The 20,000-nt window shown below is 43.0% G+C and overlaps 2 protein-coding genes across 3 annotated transcripts in view; both read left to right on the top strand.

Annotated features, from left to right (window-relative positions):
• The window catches only part of taf2 (TAF2 RNA polymerase II, TATA box binding protein (TBP)-associated factor), a 21,718-nt gene extending 13,563 nt beyond the window's left edge, over window positions 1-8,155 (top strand). Inside the window, exons 12-26 of the mRNA XM_060871273.1 lie at window positions 52-206; window positions 346-460; window positions 1,306-1,415; window positions 1,549-1,614; window positions 1,785-2,037; window positions 2,167-2,307; window positions 2,385-2,495; window positions 3,168-3,361; window positions 3,480-3,619; window positions 3,868-3,937; window positions 4,040-4,149; window positions 5,253-5,455; window positions 5,542-5,700; window positions 6,968-7,070; window positions 7,269-8,155. Coding sequence (XP_060727256.1) covers window positions 52-206; window positions 346-460; window positions 1,306-1,415; window positions 1,549-1,614; window positions 1,785-2,037; window positions 2,167-2,307; window positions 2,385-2,495; window positions 3,168-3,361; window positions 3,480-3,619; window positions 3,868-3,937; window positions 4,040-4,149; window positions 5,253-5,455; window positions 5,542-5,700; window positions 6,968-7,070; window positions 7,269-7,543 — 2,205 coding nt within the window. The 3' untranslated portion in view covers window positions 7,544-8,155. The remainder of the gene's footprint in view (window positions 1-51; window positions 207-345; window positions 461-1,305; window positions 1,416-1,548; window positions 1,615-1,784; window positions 2,038-2,166; window positions 2,308-2,384; window positions 2,496-3,167; window positions 3,362-3,479; window positions 3,620-3,867; window positions 3,938-4,039; window positions 4,150-5,252; window positions 5,456-5,541; window positions 5,701-6,967; window positions 7,071-7,268) is intronic.
• Window positions 8,156-11,387: 3,232 nt separating this feature from the next.
• enpp2 (ectonucleotide pyrophosphatase/phosphodiesterase 2) overlaps window positions 11,388-20,000 on the top strand; it is a 27,494-nt gene continuing 18,881 nt past the window's right edge. For both annotated transcript variants that reach the window (XM_060871272.1, XM_060871271.1), the window contains exons 1-7: window positions 11,388-11,498; window positions 12,028-12,121; window positions 15,972-16,127; window positions 16,596-16,721; window positions 18,169-18,229; window positions 19,350-19,447; window positions 19,548-19,627. In XM_060871272.1, the coding sequence (XP_060727255.1) occupies window positions 11,481-11,498; window positions 12,028-12,121; window positions 15,972-16,127; window positions 16,596-16,721; window positions 18,169-18,229; window positions 19,350-19,447; window positions 19,548-19,627 (633 nt within the window). In that variant the 5' untranslated portion in view covers window positions 11,388-11,480. The remainder of the gene's footprint in view (window positions 11,499-12,027; window positions 12,122-15,971; window positions 16,128-16,595; window positions 16,722-18,168; window positions 18,230-19,349; window positions 19,448-19,547; window positions 19,628-20,000) is intronic.

The raw sequence follows: 20,000 nt of genomic DNA, 5'->3' as shown, positions 1-20,000 counted from the left end.
TGCTTTCTGACCAATAGAACAGTCCTTAAAGCTTACTGTTCCACTCCTCAGGTGTTTAACAAGTTGCTCAGCCTGGCCAGCACAGCTTCATCTCAGAAGTATCAGTCACACATGTGGAGCCAGATGCTTTTGTCCACCTCTGGGTTTCTCAAATCCATCTCCAATGTGTCAGGGAAGGACATTGGGCCGTTGATCAAGCAGTGGGTGTATCCTTTATATACTACCAGCAGGAGATACAGAAGGCTCCTTGGGTTAATGTGATGACCTTTCTGCTATGGACAGATAAATATCAGTCAGTCTGTGTTTCCTCCTCATGATCTTGCTTCCTGAGCTCTTTGCTGTCAGAGACCAGAGTGGAGTGGTTAAGTTCTTTGGGAGCTTTGCCTTCAACAGGAAAAGAAACGTGCTGGAGCTGGAGATCCGTCAGGATTACATGTCCTCCGGCACGCAGAAATACGTGGTGAGTCAGAGGTGCATGTAAGAGCTGTGATTATGTACTGCATGTGGAAGTCGTGAAAAAAGTCACAGCTCCATTAAGTGCTTTTAGAACACGTCATAAAGGTGTAACACAGTACTGAAGGACAAACCTGTTCTATATGTTACTCAGGGTTAATAAAGAGCTTTATATAGAAACTATAACTCAGCAAATTCATGCAAATGACATCAAAGCTTTTCTGAACTGGGTCGCTGACGGACAACAGGGATGGATACTGTGTGATTTCATCTCTCTCTCTCTCTCTCTCTCTCTGTCTCTCTCACACACAGATATACACACACACATACACACACACTCACACACACATACACATGGTTGCTCCTCACTAAAACCCAAAACAAACTGGAGTGATCCTTCAGAGCTCCTATAGATCTTTACCCTTCACTTTTCACAGCTCCATCTTCCATCCACACACCAGCACTTGACCGCACCGCCGCCTCCACACTCATATAAACGTCTCATGCACATAAACTGGCAACAGGAAATTCTAATAGATGCAAATATCCATCAGCAGGATTAACTCAGTCCTATAAGTGGATCATAAAGCATTTGTTGTCTAATAAAAGTTCTTTAAAATCATTTACATTTACAGCATCTGGCAGCCGCCGTTATCCAGAGATACGCTGTAGAGAAGTGCTGAAGTCTCCATAGCAGGCTTTGGGAATCATATATGATTAAAGACTTGGATATTTAACAGATATGATTTGGGGTTCATTTAAAAGACTAAGCCAGATAGAGTAAAATAAATAAATAAAGTAAAGGCATTTTATTAAATGAAAGATGTTTAAGGTGTAAATATATTTGTTCAGGGCCCCATTAAAGTGACTGTGCAGGAACTGGACGGATCCTTTAACCACATGCTGCAGATCGAAGAGAACAGCCTGAAACATGACATCCCCTGTCACTCCAAAAGCAGGAGGTAACGACAAACACAACAAAAGAGAAACTAATAGTCTCTTAAAATCCTCAGTAAATATGTCAGACTTCACTGCGTCTTGTCACGGTGTTGAATGGTGAAGGGACTTTTACATTTTTATTTTTTTTATTTTAAGGAACAAGAAGAAAAAGATCCCTCTGATGAATGGAGAAGAAGTGGACATGGACCTGTCTGCCATGGAGTAAGTCTTTTATAAGCCACTGCTCTTAGTTTGGACCAAAAAAAGCCGTCCAAAAGAGAGACTGCAAAGAAAAACATTCTGTGTAAAAGTGACCCAGTGGGAGGGATTTGACATACAGCACAATGACAGTCAGAGTCTGACCCGAGTCTGTGTCCTTCTGGTGTGTTTAGCGCCGACTCGCCCCTGCTGTGGATCCGGATCGACCCCGACATGTCGGTGCTGAGGAAGGTGGACCTGGCACAAGCCGACTTCATGTGGCAGTACCAGCTGCGCTACGAGCGAGATGTGGTGGCGCAGGAGGAGGCCATTGTGGCACTGGAGAAATTCCCCACTGCTGCCTCTCGCCTGGCCCTTACTGACATCCTCGAGCAAGAGCAGTGCTTCTACAAAGTGCGCATGCAGGCCTGCTTCTGCTTGGCCAAGGTGACGAGTGAAGCTTTTTCTGTTGTGAATGATGTCGTATGTAAGGTTTAGTGCACATCTTGTGTGTATTAGTGATAATTCCTGCGTTCAGGATTACACAGTATGTTGAAATGAAGCGTGAACTTGCAGATTGCGAACTCCATGGTGAGCACGTGGCAAGGACCTCCAGCTATGAAGTCCCTGTTCACGCGTATGTTCTGCTGCAAGAGCTGCCCTAACATCGTCAAGACCAACAACTTCATTAACTTCCAGAGCTACTTCCTGCAGAAGGTACCAGGTGACACATCATCATCATCATCATCATCATCCAAGCCGTGGTTAAGATCATCTTTCTTGTGTTTTGTTAGACCATGCCAGTGGCGATGGCTTTGCTCAGGGACGTGCAGAATCTCTGTCCTAAAGAGGTCCTTAACTTCATCCTCGACCTCATCAAGTACAATGACAATGGGAAAAATAAGGTGAGAGCAGAAAGTCCTTCACCTTATCGTCGTGAGATAATGAGGTTAAATCTGTATGATGAGCCACAGAGAAGGCAAACATTCCTGTTATATTCTAACCCTCTCCTGTATCTTGTTCATGAAGTATCACAAGGAGGCAGAAACTTTAATTGGTCTAAAATATGTCTGTTTATTAAAGGTGGGGTCTCCGTTGTTTGAAAGCCAATGTTGACATCTGAAATCACCAAAACAAACACGCCCCTAACCCAAATGGGTGTCACCCCTGTTTTGATAGCTCCGCCCACACATACATACGTAACCCAGGCAACTATAATGGGGGAACCTGCTGGGGCGGCTGGTTATATTGAGTAATATTATGGTAATTCAAATGTGTTTTCTTTCTTTGTTTTTATCCTCCATGTCAATGTTAAAACCGCTTTCTGCTAATGTCACACATGCGCACTGAACACTCTCTCCGCCCATATCGACAAGACACGCCCCTTTCTGCTCATTGACTACACGTTAGTTTTGTTTTTGTTTTGTTTGGCGGCCCGACGCAGTTTTCTGAAGCATTTCTTAAACAACGGAGACCCCACCTTTAAGTCACACTCTTAAGTTTTTGGTGTTTTTATGGTTCCTGTAGTTAACACAAAGTGCTCTTTATACCCAGTTAAACTTCCTCTGCTCCTCTAGTTCTCAGATAATTACTACCGCGCAGAACTGATCGAAGCCCTGACCAACTCCTTAACTCCAGCCATCAGCATCAACAACGAGGTGCGTACTGTGGACAGTCTGAACCCCGACGTCAAGCTCATCCTGGAGGAAGTGACACGCTACCTGAACATGGAGAAACTGCTGCCGAGCTACAGGAACATCATCACCGTCAGGTACAACAAGACTCAGCTCTGTAGTGACGTCACTCTGCTCATCTGATTAAACGCGTCTTCATTTTAACGTCTTCAGCTAAACTGGTAACTGAGTAAAGAGCTGAATTCTCTGTTGTAGCTGCCTGCGGGCCATCAGGATGCTGCAGAGGAACGGCCACATCCCCAGCGACCCGAGCGTCTTTAAATCCTACGCGGCGTACGGCCATTTTGTGGACGTGAGACTTGCGGCGCTCGAGGCTGTGGTCGACTACACAAGAGGTTTTCCTTCTTATGAGCTACATGATGTGTTCAGTATAGTGTTTAATAGCATGTGACGTGTGTGTTGTGTGTGTTGTGCTGAGAAATGCAGCCAATCGCAGTAGACTGAAACACAAAGCTAGGGCCAGAGCATCACTGTCATTTAAGGTGCTAACAGCTAGTAGAAGCCTGGCTGAGCAGCACAGGCCTCAAGTCAAGGGGTCCTTGTGTAACATGGTGTGTGTGTGTGTGTGTGTGTGTGTTGTAAGTCGACAGGAGCACTGAGGAGCTTCAGTGGCTGTTGGACATGGTCCAGAATGATCCTGTACACTATGTGAGGTCAGTACGCCAACGTATTCCAACATGAATAATTAGCTATATTTTGCAGCCTTCTACTTTTTCTAATACTTTCCTAATTTTTTTCCTGATGGCTTTTTACAGACACAGGATTCTAAACATGTTGTCCAAGAATCCGCCCTTCACTAAAGCAGCAGAGTCTCCTCTGTGCACCGAGGCTCTCGTGGACCAACTGTGGAAACTGATGAATTCTGGTGAGACCAAGTGGATATTGTTATAATCAGGTGTGGTTGTAGTCATGGAGACACAGAGGCCACGCCTCCTTTCTGTTAAGGTTCTCATTCTCGATTTCGCCTTTTACTCAAACCCCCGAGTCCGTACTGATGCAGGGGCCTTACGCAGGTCACAGGTTTGCTTATTGCACACAATTGTTTTCTGTTCTGTGCACCATTCGTACATGGGCACATCACACAGTGAATAAGACTAGTGTTTGCACTTTTCAGCTGGTCATAAAGCCATGATTGAAAACACAACTCGACTTCTGTTTCAAACCCAAACTCAAGCCCTCCCAGAGCACATGCATGTGTCTCACTAAGCTCTGCAAGATGGAAAATCTCATAAAGTGTGATTTAATGAGAACCACGAGGCTGTATCCCGCTCAGGACGACTGGCTGCACTACACACATTTAGTGCTTTCTCAACTCCTGGTAGTGATTTAAACACTTCAGCTCTTATTGTAGTCACATGTAGTCTTTGAGGCTTCACTCCTGCACTCTGAAGCTCATGTGCCAAGAAAAACCAGCCATCCAGCACCTTCCTTAAGTTCAGTTTGTTGTTCCAGTTTTCACACTTTCAGTTTCTACTGTTGTGTTACCACCTCCAAGTATCTCAGATGGTTCCATATGGTTTGTGTATTTATTTGTACACACAGGTTGTCTGTTAAAGCATAAAGAATAGAAGTTTAACTTGCTATCGCTGTGAGAGCTGTAGATGAAGATCAGAACAAGCTACAGAAACAGATGCACTTTAGTTATTTAGGAATCCAGGTTCTGGTCTGTGTTTGCATTTGGAGAATGATGTGCTGTTATTGTTGATGATGCAACAGCACTTTAATGCTCATGTTTCATGACCTCGGCACTTACACACGTTTCCATTGGGGTTTTCAGCTGAAGTGTCGCAGTAAACATTCTACATACTCACATTAATGGTTATTAAGTGTCTGAGAGAACTTGTCTGACACCTACAGTATGTTATTATCCCACTACATCACTTTTTGGACACACATACGAGTCACAAAGAAGCGCAGCGTTGCCTGGAACAAAGCCTGGACTGGCTCTGGATCTTTGTCTTTCCCCAGGTACCTGGCATGACTGGCGTTTACGCTGCGATGCTGTGAACCTGTACCACAATCTGTTTGGTCTGACCAGGCCCTCATGCCTGCCTCTGCCGGAACTCGGACTCGTCCTCAACCTGAAGGAGAAGAAGGCCGTCCTGAACCCCACCATCAAATCGGATTCAGAGGGACTTGAGCTTGCACCCGACATGGTCTTCTGTAGCAGTGTGAGTGCACAAGACGCTTTGGACTGTATTCAAAGATATAAGTTTAAATATTTACAGTATACATCGTCTTATTCTTTTGTTTTCAGGTGAAAGAGGAGCATGTTGTTATGGAGCCGAGTTTAAGCAGCATAGCCCTCACTCCACAGGGCCTGAAGAGGAAGGCCGAGACGCCTTTGGCTTCGCCCCCTGAACCTGGACAAGTGCTACAAGATGAGCCAATGGGAAAGATAGCTGTCAAGACCCGAGTGAGTTAGTGTAGATAAATGGGATTATGTCCTATCACTGTTATCATCCTGCTGAATGAAACCTTGTAACTTCAGTCATATTGTCACTTCTCATATTCTCACATTGCTACCATGAAACATAATTCCTCAGTCAGAGAAACAGTTTTGAGAGCCATGTTTTATAGACTTTCACCGAAATCTGGTTAACTTGCCCTCTCTGAGTAAAACACATGCTGATCCTCAAAATGTGTACACAATAAGAAACTGTCCTCATCTGGGAGACATTAAAGAGGGGAACAAAGCACTCTATGCCCATGAAACCTACTTTTACCGAAGAAAAAACTATTTATAAAAGACGTAAACACAGAGACTGTGTCCCCAGGTCCCAAACACTGATTAAAGGGATGCTCCATAACTGCTTGGTTTTGTAAGAAAAAAAGCTCTGTAGCCTTTAGTACTGTAGCCTTTAGTACTGTAGCCTTTAGTACTGTAGCCTTTAGTACTGTAGCCTTTACTGCTGTAGCCTTTAGTACTGTAGCCTTTAGTACTGTAGCCTTTAGTACTGTAGCCTTTAGTACTGTAGCCTTTAGTACTGTAGCCTTTAGTACTGTAGCCTTTAGTACTGTAGCCTTTAGTACTGTAGCCTTTAGTACTGTAGCCTTTAGTACTGTAGCCTTTACTGCTGTAGCCTTTAGTACTGTAGCCTTTAGTACTGTAGCCTTTAGTACTGTAGCCTTTAGTACTGTAGCCTTTACTGCTGTAGCCTTTAGTACTTGAGGTTCCTAACAAATAGCTTGCACCTTTTGATTGAAGTAGGAGTGGTGGATCATCAAAAATACAAGTTCACTCAGGTAACGTGATGTGAGCTCGTTTAAGAATAATGTGGTCCTAGTTAAAGCATGTCAGTCTCTTCAGAAGCAGCTGTAAGTTAGTAACTGTCTAATGTATCACAACAGTGGAAGCTTTTACATATAAATGGAGAAAAGCAGTGGGCTTAAAACACAACCTTGAGGAACACCAAACTCAACCTTTAGTATGCATAGAAAAGTCACCTTTTACATCTATAAAGTGATAACGATTAGACATAAGAGCTGAGCCAGGACTGTTACAACATTTTCTAGCTTATCGAGTTAAGTTGTATGATCACTGGTGTCAAAAACTGCACTAAGATCAAGCAACACCGAGACAGCCCTGATCAGAGGCCAGTAACAGGTCATTTACTACTTTAACCAGTGCTCTCTGTGCTTTTAACTGCATAACACTTAGTGCTGTTTGTTGTCTTCCTCAGTTTCCTATGCATGAGGATGAGGATATTGACATGGACACAGTTCATGACAGCCGAGCATTTATCTACCATCACCTGAGCATGCTGGATCGACCATCAACACCAGGCAAGCTACACATCCACCCATTAACAATAAGGGCTGCAGCGATTGGCCAACACAATGCAACAATAGGAAAACGTTGACTTGGTTAAATGTTAACAAAACCTTGTAAATATACAGGCAGTTAAAACCAAATGAATTTTCACTTGTTATAAAAGGCATCCAAAAGGAATGTTTGAACTAACGTGGCATTTCCTTTGACAGGTCGAGAACCTCCTATCATGGAGCAGGCTGCCATGCCCATGCCAGCTACACCTATTCCAACGTTTGCTAAGGAGGGTGCCTCCTCCTCTTCCTCCTCGAAGCACCACCACCACCACCATCACCACCACCATGAGCACAAGAAGAAGAAGAAGAAGCACAAGCACAAGCACAAGCACAAACACAAGCATGAGAGCAAGGACAAAGAGAAGGAGCGCGACCTCCACAGCTTTGCTAACAGCCCGGCGAGTGGCCGCTCACCCTCACTGTCTGACTAACACCAGTTCCACAGTGTGCTATCTCTTTAACTCAGATTTCTACAGGAACATGTTGACAGATTGATGTTTCCTGAAACTCCTCTTGTGTCTTGTCCTGTAGGAGAAAGACCATCGTGACAAATCGGTGATTTTACAAACGTACATTTTCCTTGAATCCACAGATCACCTGAACCATGCTAACAGTTTAATATCCTCGTTGCCTGATGGCTAGTTTAAAGAGCAAAAAGCATTCCTAGCTAGTCAAATAAAAATCTTTTCTGTATCTTACCTCTACAATACAATGCTTTGTTAAATCTTTACACAATGACCTGTTCATCTGAAGTATTGTTATTGTACAAACTCACAAATCCTCAGCGCTGGAATTCTGCATTGTTTTGCTTTTCAAAATGCTTTGTGTAGCTACTAGCATGGCTACTTCTCTCAAACTGTAGCTCAAACTCGGCTTCTTGGACATCCACCTAGTTGTTACACTTGTTTCATCATAATCCTTTCTGTATCCATACAGCAGCCAAGGACCCTCTGGTTGGGTGGGTAACGGGGTGATCTCAGGTTTTATAACATTACCTTTTTTTGCATATTTGTAGATGAAATAAATTATACCTTTTCTAAAAATTGTTCAGATTTACTGTTTAAAGTATTAGCAGTTACACAGTAGCCATGTGAGCATTTACACCATGGAGCAGTGGGACAAGGTGGCCTAGACTGATGAAATGTTTTCTTTTACATCACATGGACAGGGTTTGTGAGTCACTCATGTGTTACCTGGGGAAGAGATGGCACCAGGATGCACTATGGGAAGAAGGCAAGGCAGTCTGATACTCTGGGCAGTGTTCTGCTGGGAAACCTTGGGTCCTGACATTCATGTGTGTGTTATTGGACATGTAACAGCTACCTAAACGTTGTTGCAGACCGAGTACCGAGATCCCTTCATGACAACCAAGATAGTAAGGATGATCCACACTGCAAAAAATGTTCAGGAATGGTTTGAGGAACATGAGAAATCGTTACTGACTTAATAATTCTGATCTCGACCCAGTTGAGCATCTGTGGCATGTGCCTTACAAACAAGTCCGACTTGGAGCATTAATCAGGTGGTTTTAATGTTATAGGTGATTGGTGTATGTTGTTATTGGCAAGTTCCTAATTAATGGATTTTAATTTGGTGATATAAGAGCTCCAGGTTCTCAAGGAATGCTTTATATGGAATTTCCTTTTTTTGGCCCTCTGTAATTCAATAAATGTTTACATCTCCTAAAGGACAGGTGTGACACGTATGAATACTTCACCCAGGGTTTCGACGCACAACAACCTGATGTGCCTCTGCAGTCAAAGCATTTGGGTTTAACTGCTTCTCTGTAGCATCCATACTCACCACTACACCTTGTACAGCACGTTGCCATCATAAACCGCAAACTCCATTATCTGTAGATGTATTCAGATTATTTATTTATTTATTTATTTTTAAATGAATTTCTTTTGTCCTTTTCATTCAAACTACCACCAGCATTTCCATCCAAAGCGACTGCACAAGCACCTGAGTGGCCTGTGATGATAGAAATAAACAAAGTGTTCTAGATCATTTATAGGAATCTCCATCACTTCCTTTCAACAATGTTCCAGTTGAAGGAGACGTACAAGACAAGACAAGTTTGTAACAGCACATGATTTCATTTCACTTAAACATTTTTATTCAAATAAATTTAATTGAACTGAGATTAAAATTCTTTCCTTATGTTTTATGTGGCTAATGTTTAGCTTCCTCATCGACCTCTGACAATTTATTGGGGTTCAAACTTATCTTGAATCCCAACTTTTAGTCTATTCGTGTATTTTCTGTTCCACATATTCTGCACAGGGTTAGTGGGGATCTGGATCATATCCCAGGGGATTTGTGGCAAGGGGACACCCAGGATGGGGTGCAAACCCACAATAGTGCACAATCACATAAACAATACAGTCAGTGTGCTTTAGGTCTGGGGAGGAAACTGAAGCACCCAAAGGAAACCAGAACATGAGACGAAAATGCAAACTCTGAACAGACAATGCAGAGGTGGACCTCAAACCCCCAACCCTGGAGGTGTGAGACAAATGTGCTAACCATTAAGTTGAGGGGCAACCACTGTGATCGTCAAACTGTAATCAGGAAATGGAAGCTGAGTGGTTAAGGTGTTGGACTACTGAGAGGAAAGTAGTGCCATTATGCCACTGCTAACCCACAACTGCTCAGTTGTATAAATGAGAAGGTGCTTTTTATAAGGCTTGTTTACCAAATACACTAAACGCAGTCAGGTTACTGAAACATGATTTGGGTTTGCAATAATGCTGGAACTTTTTGGAAAGCTGTTGAACAGAAACGAACCCAGCCACTGAAGGGTTAACTCTCAGTGCTGGTCCTATGACTGGACAAAATAGGAGGGTTGTGTCAGGAAGGATATCTGGCATAAAACTGCTGCCAAGTCAAATATGTGGCCACGGTGATCTTCTGTGGTGACCCAGAACATGGACCAATTGAAAGAAGAAGAACAACATTGTAATTGAATCAGTTCCATCATTTTTTAGCAACTTTTCTGAACTTTGAGGCTTTGCCTGGCTTTATGTTTGGTGTGAGGCAAGGCAGATTGACATTACTCTGGGGAAATAATATACTGAGTCCACATTGGAACCCTCTGTTTTCTTACGTTGTCTAAACTGTGATATTGTAGTACACACAGAATTGTAACCAGAGACATGTGGGCATGTGGACCCCCGAAATAACAGATTCTGTAAGGGACTTTGTATTTGTCTCAGCTCACACTTCACTCATCATGCAGCTTGTCATGTTACTGAGAGCCCACACTGCCCTTTGTACTGTACACATTCCTGTCTGACATTTACATTTACAGCAGACGCTCTTATCCAGAGTGACTTACATTTATACAGCTGAGCAATTGAGGGTTAAGGGCCTTGCTCAGGGGCCCAGGAGTGACAGCCTGGTGGCCCTGGGATTCGAACTCACGACCTTCCAGTCAGTAGTGCAACACCTTAACCACTAAGCTACCATGTCCCTGAAATCTACTATACATCTTCCTTTGGCTGGTTATGGAGACATCTCTCATCACATCAGTTACACGTTTTTAGTCTGTTTTTGTATAGATTCTGTTGTCCAAAGCACCAGTGGAAGTATTGCATACACATGGAATAGTAGTGTTCATGTAGAAATAATAATGTTTTAGGATGAGAACATTAATAACAAGTGTTCAGGTTGCTGGTGGAGATCCTTCAGAATTCAGCGTTCAGCAGAGACGTGGTGGAAAATCGACCCAAAAAATGTCAGACAGAGAACAATTATAATGTCTATTAGAAGAAGAAGAAGAAGATGATGATGATGATGATGATGATGATTATGGATCAAAAGATGAAAAAGGAACATCTTTCCTGACTGCTGTCATAATCATGTTGTAATAAACAAGTAAATAATATTTATTCACCTAACAATTTATATTTCTATATTTCTATATTTCTATATTTCTATAACAAACACCACTTTCTCTTTAGATCTTCTTCCTTACAGAAGACTGTGATGTCCTGCAGGAGTAACTGAGCACTGAGCCACAGTTAGTGTTCATGCAGGATCACAGTTTATTAAACAACTTTATATTAAACTAATTATTGTTTAATTCTTTATTTACTTTCTTTCTACTTAATTTGTGCAGTCGGCTCCACCCCTTTGTGTGACGCAACACACGCGTTACTTATTCTGCGTCTTTATTGGTCAGATTCAGGCCTTGTTCCAATCGGATTCCGTGTGTGTACACTAACACACTCCGTGAACTGTGTAATGCGCCCTTCCTAGTGCACTATATGTGTGTTAGTGATGTGTTTGGGACACAACCCAGTGTGGCTCTGAGCTCCAGCACCAGTCCCACACACAAGCAGCACAAGCTGCACACAGACAAACATGCAGCTGATCAAACTGGTAGGATTTAATTTATATACTCAAAAGGAAATGTGACTTTTTACAGTAAAGTCAAATATGATTTAATTTTCATTCTTTTATTATTATTATTATTATTATTATTATTATTATTATTATTATTATTATAACTATTCATTTAATTTAGACTAGAATTATTTTTACTTATGAATATTATTATTGTATTATTTATTTAAATTGGACTTTAGTATTGTTATGTTTAAAAACCTTTATATTACAGTGTATTGTGTATAACGTCATGTTTACACTTATTATTATTTATATCTAATTTTATATAGCGATTCTAGTGTAGACTGTTAAATTAATCATCATTATTTTATAGTTTATAATGACTTATAATATACAGTATATATATATATATATATTAAGGTCAATAGTGACATGTCACTTTTATTTATGACACTAAACATTTACCTCAGCACTAAACTACCTGAGCTGAATCTTTGACCGGAAATTGAAGTACAGAATGAGGCTTGGACTTCCGGTCTAATTGTTGTTAAATGTCTTCTAGGTGTTTTGTACCGTTTCTGTTCTGTGTGGCTCCAGAATCTGCGTGTCGTTTGTCATACAACGGACCGGAAAACCGGAAGCGTCCCGTGTGCGAGGTGAGGACTTCCTGTTTATTGATTGTTATAGTAAATGTCACCACAGAGCACCACAGAACACTATAGAGCACCACCACAAAACACCACAAAACACCACAGAACACTATAGAGCACCACAGAACACCACCACAGAACACTATAGAGCACCACAGAACACCACAGAACACTATAGAGCACCACAGAACACTATAGAGCACTATAGAGCACCACAGAACACCACCACAGAGCACCACAGAACACTATAGAGCACTATAGAGCACCACAGAACACTATAGAGCACCACAGAACACTATAGAGCACCACAGAACACCACAGAACACTATAGAGCACCACAGAACACCACCACAGAACACTATAGAGCACCACAGAACACTATAGAGCACTATAGAGCACCACAGAACACCACCACAGAACACTATAGAGCACCACAGAAAACCACAGAGCACCACAGAACACTATAGAGCACTATAGAGCACCACAGAACACTATAGAGCACCACAGAACACTATAGAGCACTATAGAGCACCACAGAACACTATAGAGCACCACAGAACACTATAGAGCACCACAGAACACTATAGAGCACCACAGAACACTATAGAGCACCACAGAACACTATAGAGCACTATAGAGCACCACAGAACACTATAGAGCACCACAGAACACCACCACAGAGCACCACTACAGAGCACCACCACAGAACACCACCACAGAGCACCACTACAGAGCACCACCACAGAACACCACCACAGAGCACCACCACAGAGCACCACTACAGAACACCACAGAGCACCACCACAGAACATCACAGCACACTATAGAGCACCACAGAGCACCACAGAACACTACAGAACACCACAGAACACTACAGAGCACCACAGAACACTATAGAGCACCACAGAACACTATAGAGCACCACAGAGCACCACAGAACACTATAGAGCACCACAGAACACTATAGATAACTTTACCATGTCAATGACTACATGCTTCTCTTTGTTGTGTAACAGTATGATTTTATCTTGTTAGTAATAGATTATATTATGTGAGCCGTCTGACACACAGGTCCTTGTGACTGATCGTCTGTTTATGAACCAGAAACATATTAAAAAGAACCAAAATCTAGCATTTGTTATAGTTAGAATTATGATGTAGAAAATGAAGTGATGGCTTCTGACTCCTTCTGTATTATTACTGTAATTCAGGTGTGATGTCATTGTTCAAACCACCTGCAATGGACACTGCATTTCTGTGTCCCTGCCCCATGGTCATTGCTCCTATCAGTTAGTTGGTCACTTCCTGTTAAGGTGGGAAGAAGTCAAGAAGCTTTCATTGTCTCTTGTATTCTCCAGGACCATTGTGCTCTAGAGCTAAGGACTTAGTAAGTAAAGTGCAGCCTGGTGCAAACAGTGCAGGACAAGACAGTGCAGGACAAGACAGTGCAGGACAAGACAGACAAGACAGTGCAGGACAAGACAGTGCAGACAAAAAATGACAAGACAATACACAGAAACAGCACCAGTGTTAATACTGTATGTTCAGTGTTAATACTGTATGTTCAGTGTAAATAATGTTCAACAACATTGTGTGTGCAGTAATACTATAATGAACACAGTGTTATAGCAGCAGGTCCCTGAGATAATGTAAAGTTTTGTGCAAAACAGCAAACGATTGAAATGTGAGACAGAATGTGCAAAAAGCAAAAAGTGTGCAATAACAGTATGTAAACAGGTTGATGGATGTATATTGGAAGTGTGTGTATGTGGTGTAGGTCTGTGCAGTCCATACAGCTGATGTGTGTGTGTGTGTGTGTGTGTGTGTGTGTGTGTTGTGCTCAGTTCAGTTCAGTTATTAAGGAGTCTGATGGCTTGTTGGTAGAAACTGTTACACAGTCTGGTCGTGAGGCCCGAATGCTTCGGTACCGTTTTCCAGACGGAAGGAGGGTGAAGAGTGTGTGTGAGGGGTGTGTGGGGTGAAGAGTGTGTGTGTGGGGTGAAGAGTGTGTGTGTGGGGTGAAGAGTGTGTGTGTGGGGTGAAGAGTGTGTGTGTGGGGTGAAGAGTGTGTGTGTGGGGTGAAGAGTGTGTGTGTGGGGTGAAGAGTGGGTGTGTGGGGTGAAGAGTGGGTGTGTGGGGTGAAGAGTGGGTGTGTGGGGTGAAGAGTGGGTGTGTGGGGTGAAGAGTGGGTGTGTGGGGTGAAGAGTGTGTGTGTGGGGTGAAGAGTGTGTGTGTGGGGTGAAGTGTGTGTGTGGGGTGAAGAGTGGGTGTGAGGGGTGTGTGGGGTGAAGAGTGGGTGTGAGGGGTGTGTGGGGTGAAGAGTGGGTGTGTGGAGTGAAGAGTGGGTGTGTGGAGTGAAGAGTGGGTGTGAGGGGTGTGTGGGGTGAAGAGTGGGTGTGTGGGGTGAAGAGTGTGTGTGTGGGGTGTGTGGGGTGAAGAGTGGGTGTGAGGGGTGTGTGGGGTGAAGAGTGGGTGTGAGGGGTGTGTGGGGTGAAGAGTGGGTGTGAGGGGTGTGTGGGGTGAAGAGTGGGTGTGAGGGGTGTGTGGGGTGAAGAGTGGGTGTGAGGGGTGTGTGGGGTGAAGAGTGGGTGTGAGGGGAGTCCACAATGTGTGGAGTCCACAATGCTGTTGTCTTTGCGGATGCAGCGTGTGGTGTAAGTGTCCATGATGGAGGGAAGAGAGACTCCAATGATCTTCTCAGCTGTCCTCAATATCTACTGCATGGTCTTGTGATCAGATGATGGTGCAGTTCTCAGTTCAACCAAGGTGAACTGCAGTGGACTGAGCACGCAGCCCTGAGGGGCTCCAGTGTTCAGTGTGGTGGTGTTGGAGATGCTGTTCCCGAACCGGACTGACTGAGGTCTCCCAGTCAGGAAGTCCAGGATCCAGTTGCAGAGGGAGGTGTTCAGTCCCATCAGGATCAGTTTCTCTATCAGGTGCTGAGGGATGATTGTGTTAAATGCTGAACTAAAGTCTATGAACATCATTCGTATGTAAGTGTCTTTATTGTCCAGGTGGGTGAGGGCTAAATGAAGGGCAATGGCATCGTCTGTGGAGCGGTTTGGACGACACGCAAACTGTAGGGGGTCCAGTGGGGGTGGTAACTGGGTAAATGGGAGGTTCTTCGGTTGGCAAAACATCAAGCTGAGAAACCAAACTGTTCCACAGCTGTGAAAAAGGTCTTCCTGTAAATATATTTGCGGTAAAAGAAAAAAAGAAAATGATTTATTTTCTCTTGTTCCGAAGAATTTCTCGTTTCTACATTTTGCTCTACCTTGTCATAAAAAAGTGCACTGCTGCACAATTGGAGACATGTGTTTGGCTTCTTACACAACAGAATAATGTTTCAGCTCATGCAGCTGGACAGAGCAGATGTTTTAGCTCCTTCACAATCCTCATCAGAGTCAAGCGTTTCTTTAGGGGTTTTCTGCTCATTTACATGCACTGTGTGTTTACCAGCTCCATGAACAACTCACTGTTGGTTGATTGGTCTGTTGTACGTTGGGGTGATGTTTGCTTTACTGTGTCCTGTGTCAATATTGACATGTGCAGAGTGAGTGCCAGATGTTTTTGTCCCAAATCAAATCACGTCTCGTTTAAATAAATAATAAAAAAATACAAATGATGCAGTTTTAGAGAGATTTATGGTGCAGGGGTTTGTGTGTGATTGCGGTCTGTGAGTGTCGTAGACATTAAATTTGTGAAACGTCATCACGTGCTGTTTGAATTTAACCCACTGTTGCTCACCAGAGCCGACACGGGACATGTCAAGGACCTGGACTTCTGAATGACGTTTGAAGTTCATTTTAGTGCCTCTACACTCATGCAAACCGTAATCTTGTCTTTCACGTCTCAGTCCAGGCCGACACCGCATACGACAGCACCTCCGGATCGTGCAAAAACAGGTGCTTTGAGCTACAGGAGGTCCAGGCGCCCAACTGCCGCTGTGACAACCTCTGCAAAACATACAATAGCTGCTGCTCAGACTTCAACGAGCACTGCTTAAAGACAGGTGGGTTCCTCACTGGACTGCTTGACCCATGCTGCTATCTTACGATTGACCTCACAGACGTCACAGTGCACTTTTCATCCATCAGATTTTATTTGTGTTTTTTTTATTTAAGCACTACAAGAATACCATAAATAAAAGCTAAAGCCAGAGAACGAAAATGTGAATGAATAAATGATGACATGCAGAGCTGTTACTTGGCTAATGGTAGATGATAGAAATAAAATGCTCTTATTTTTTTGTCTTGTTTGGATGGAAATGCAAATTATATACAGACGTCTTGAACGTAACAGCAGTGCAGTCTTTTCCCCCTAAAGAAGCCTCTTTGTGTGTGTGTGTGTGTGTGTGTGAGTTCATCTTTTGCACTATTCTAGTCTAGTAGAGTTTATTTACTGTGGTAATTAGAGGGCCATTTAGCCATGGCTGCTACCCAGTAACCATCTGAGTAATGACTGACTCTGTCTCAATCAGAGGGAGGCTTTGAATGCAGTAAAGAGCGATGTGGAGAAACTCGGAATGAAAAGTACGCCTGCCACTGCTCAGACGACTGCCTGGCCAAAGGAGACTGTTGTACCAACTACAAGACACTCTGCAAAGGTAGGAGGATTGTGTCATAGATTGATTATACTATGTAATGTTTACTGTACTATTACATTCTGTCGAGTTTGTTCAGTTCAAAGGCTGATTACACACATCTGCATTCAACATTCCTTATAAGCTCAGAATGATGTCAAACTCTGTATCTCATAGTAGTGTAGAGTATTGTAGAGTATAGTGTGGTGTAGAGTATAGTGTGGTGTAGAGTATAGTGTGGTGTAGAGTATAGTGTGGTGTAGAGTATAGTGTGGTGTAGAGTATAGTGTGGTGTAGAGTATAGTGTGGTGTAGAGTATAGTGTGGTGTAGAGTATAGTGGGGTGTAGAGTATAGTGTGGTGTAGAGTATAGTGTGGTGTAGAGTATAGTGTGGTGTAGAGTATAGTGGGGTGTAGAGTATAGTGTGGTGTAGAGTATAGTGTGGTGTAGAGTATAGTGTGGTGTAGAGTATAGTGCGGTGTAGAGTATAGTGCGGTGTAGAGTATAGTGCGGTGTAGAGTATAGTGCGGTGTAGAGTATAGTGCGGTGTAGAGTATAGTGTGGTGTAGAGTATAGTGGGGTGTAGAGTATAGTGCGGTGTAGAGTATAGTGCGGTGTAGAGTATAGTGCGGTGTAGAGTATAGTGTGGTGTAGAGTATAGTGCGGTGTAGAGTATAGTGCGGTGTAGAGTATAGTGCGGTGTAGAGTATAGTGGGGTGTAGAGTATAGTGGGGTGTAGAGTATAGTGGGGTGTAGAGTATAGTGGGGTGTAGAGTATAGTGCGGTGTAGAGTATAGTGCGGTGTAGAGTATAGTGTGGTGTAGAGTATAGTGTGGTGTAGAGTATAGTGGGGTGTAGAGTATAGTGGGGTGTAGAGTATAGTGGGGTGTAGAGTATAGTGGGGTGTAGAGTATAGTGGGGTGTAGAGTATAGTGGGGTGTAGAGTATAGTGGGGTGTAGAGTATAGTGGGGTGTAGAGTATAGTGGGGTGTAGAGTATAGTGGGGTGTAGAGTATAGTGGGGTGTAGAGTATAGTGTGGTGTAGAGTATAGTGTGAGACGAGCACCAGAACTAGCGGGGGTCAAGATTTTTTTTTCTTTGAGCCCAGTGTTTTGAAGACATTTACCTCAGAAGACGTGTTGATTCGTTGCGACTCTTCTTGAGGAGAAATATGACGTGAAGCTCTCACACGGAGTGAGGAAGAGGTGGACAGTTGAAGTGTCCAATGGAGTTATGAGATTTGTGTTCAAGCTATTTTCAAGACTTTAGATTGGTTAATAACTTGTAAAAATAACAGACCCACATGGGGACTGACCAATAGCATCCATATGTGAAAAAATATGAAATTGACCAAATTTGGACATACGAGGTTTCCGCCCGACAGCCACGATATATTTATAGAAAAGTTTAAAAGAGAGATTTTAACACAAATGTTAAATTAGCCATCAGTTGACTGTGAGCTCTGTTCTAGGTGATACTCCATGGTTGGAAGATGAGTGTGAGGAGATTAAAAGCCACGAGTGTCCTGCTGGGTGAGTGAAGCTTCACACGTTTAACAGATTCACACCAGTCTGCAGTCTCATGCTTTTACACATCAAGCTCCAGTGATCTTCCATTTGCATGTTGGATCTTATTCTCATTCCAATCTTGTGAGTTTAAATCACAAGAACTCACACTGAATAACGTTAATGCTACTACTACAGACACCCTGGTTCCCTTCACTAAAGTAGATCCTGTGTAAGCGCTCCACCTCTCAGACTCCTATTCAGGCTCTCAGCCTACTTTACATATCTGTATCGTGCTGACGGCGTGTTGGGTCGATGGTGCAGGGTCACACGGCATCAGGTGAACAAGTGCCTGACCAAACACCTGCAAATGAGCTCCTTTGACTTGTGTGGATTACAGAAGGCGTGAGCACCGATCACACGTGTCACTTTTTCAACAGTCTTCTAAGTAGATTAGCATTATTCAACACCTAGAAGACACACTGCAGCTCCCATTAGTACATATTAAATAAAATACATATATAAAAAGGAAATTATTTACTAATTAATACTCGCTGCCAGACAGGTCCTGCATACATCAGATAGATGTTAGTTAGATCAGAGAGTTCTGCTGATCTACAGTGACCATTATCACAGTGTCAGAGAGTCACTTAACATTTGTAATTCCTCAGTACACCAAATGTTAGTTGTTAAATATTCTCAAAATGCATTTAAACCTCTCACTCACTCACTCATCTTCTACCGCTTATCTGAACTACCTCGGGTCACGGGGAGCCTGTGCCTATCTCAGGTGTCATCGGGCATCAAGGCAGGATACACCCTGGACGGAGTGCCAACCCATCACAGGGCACACACACACACACACACACTCTCATTCACTCACACAATCACACACTAGGGACACTTTTCCAGAGATGCCAATCAACCTACCATGCATGTCTTTGGACCGGGGGAGGAAACCGGAGTACCCGGAGGAAACCCCCGAGGCACGGGGAGAACATGCAAACTCCACACACACAAGGTGGAGGTGGGAATCGAACCCCCAACCCTGGAGGTGTGAAGCGAACGTGCTAACCACTAAGCCACCGTGACCCCTGGATTTAAACCAGTTTTTGGTAAATATCTCTGTTTTTTTTTTTCTTTTCAGGTTTGTCCGCCCGCCACTCATCATGCTCTCTGTCGATGGTTTTAGAGCCTCATACATGAAAAAGGGCAATATGGTGATTCCCAACATAGAAAAGCTGAGTAAGGCTGATCCTCTGTTATAATGCCACATATACACATATGATCCAGTGTTAACTCGTGTCCAAGTTTATTTTTCTCACAACCCTGTCTTTGTTTGTAGGAACATGTGGCACACATGCACCATACATGAGACCCATCTACCCCACAAAAACCTACCCGAATTTATATACAATTGCAACGGTATGGATCAGTCCTCATTATTACTTAATTACTGTGCAGCTTTTATTAAACTTTGATTTGAAGTTGGAATGAGACAATAAACTAAAGCCATGATAGACGACAGACGATGATAAAGATTTAATGAACAAAAAATAAAAGTAAGGATAACAAATCTCAGCATCCTAATATTAATATTTTGGATTGAAAATTAGAACAGGATTTATAATATAATGTGCCATAAGGTGTCTTTTGTTGTCTATCATTATCAAGTCATTTGAATCTGTTTCAGTGACAGAAATGTATTTGCATCTTTGTCGTTACTGCCGCTCTCTGACAGCCACCTAAAATGCACAGCAGGGTTCTGAAATGTTTATAGACACGAGTGCGACTTACA

Source organism: Tachysurus vachellii, chromosome 5, assembly GCF_030014155.1.
Source record: "Tachysurus vachellii isolate PV-2020 chromosome 5, HZAU_Pvac_v1, whole genome shotgun sequence".
NCBI lineage: Eukaryota > Metazoa > Chordata > Actinopteri > Siluriformes > Bagridae > Tachysurus > Tachysurus vachellii.
Note: the sequence above shows the minus strand (reverse complement) of the source record. Positions and strands in the feature narration are given on the sequence as shown.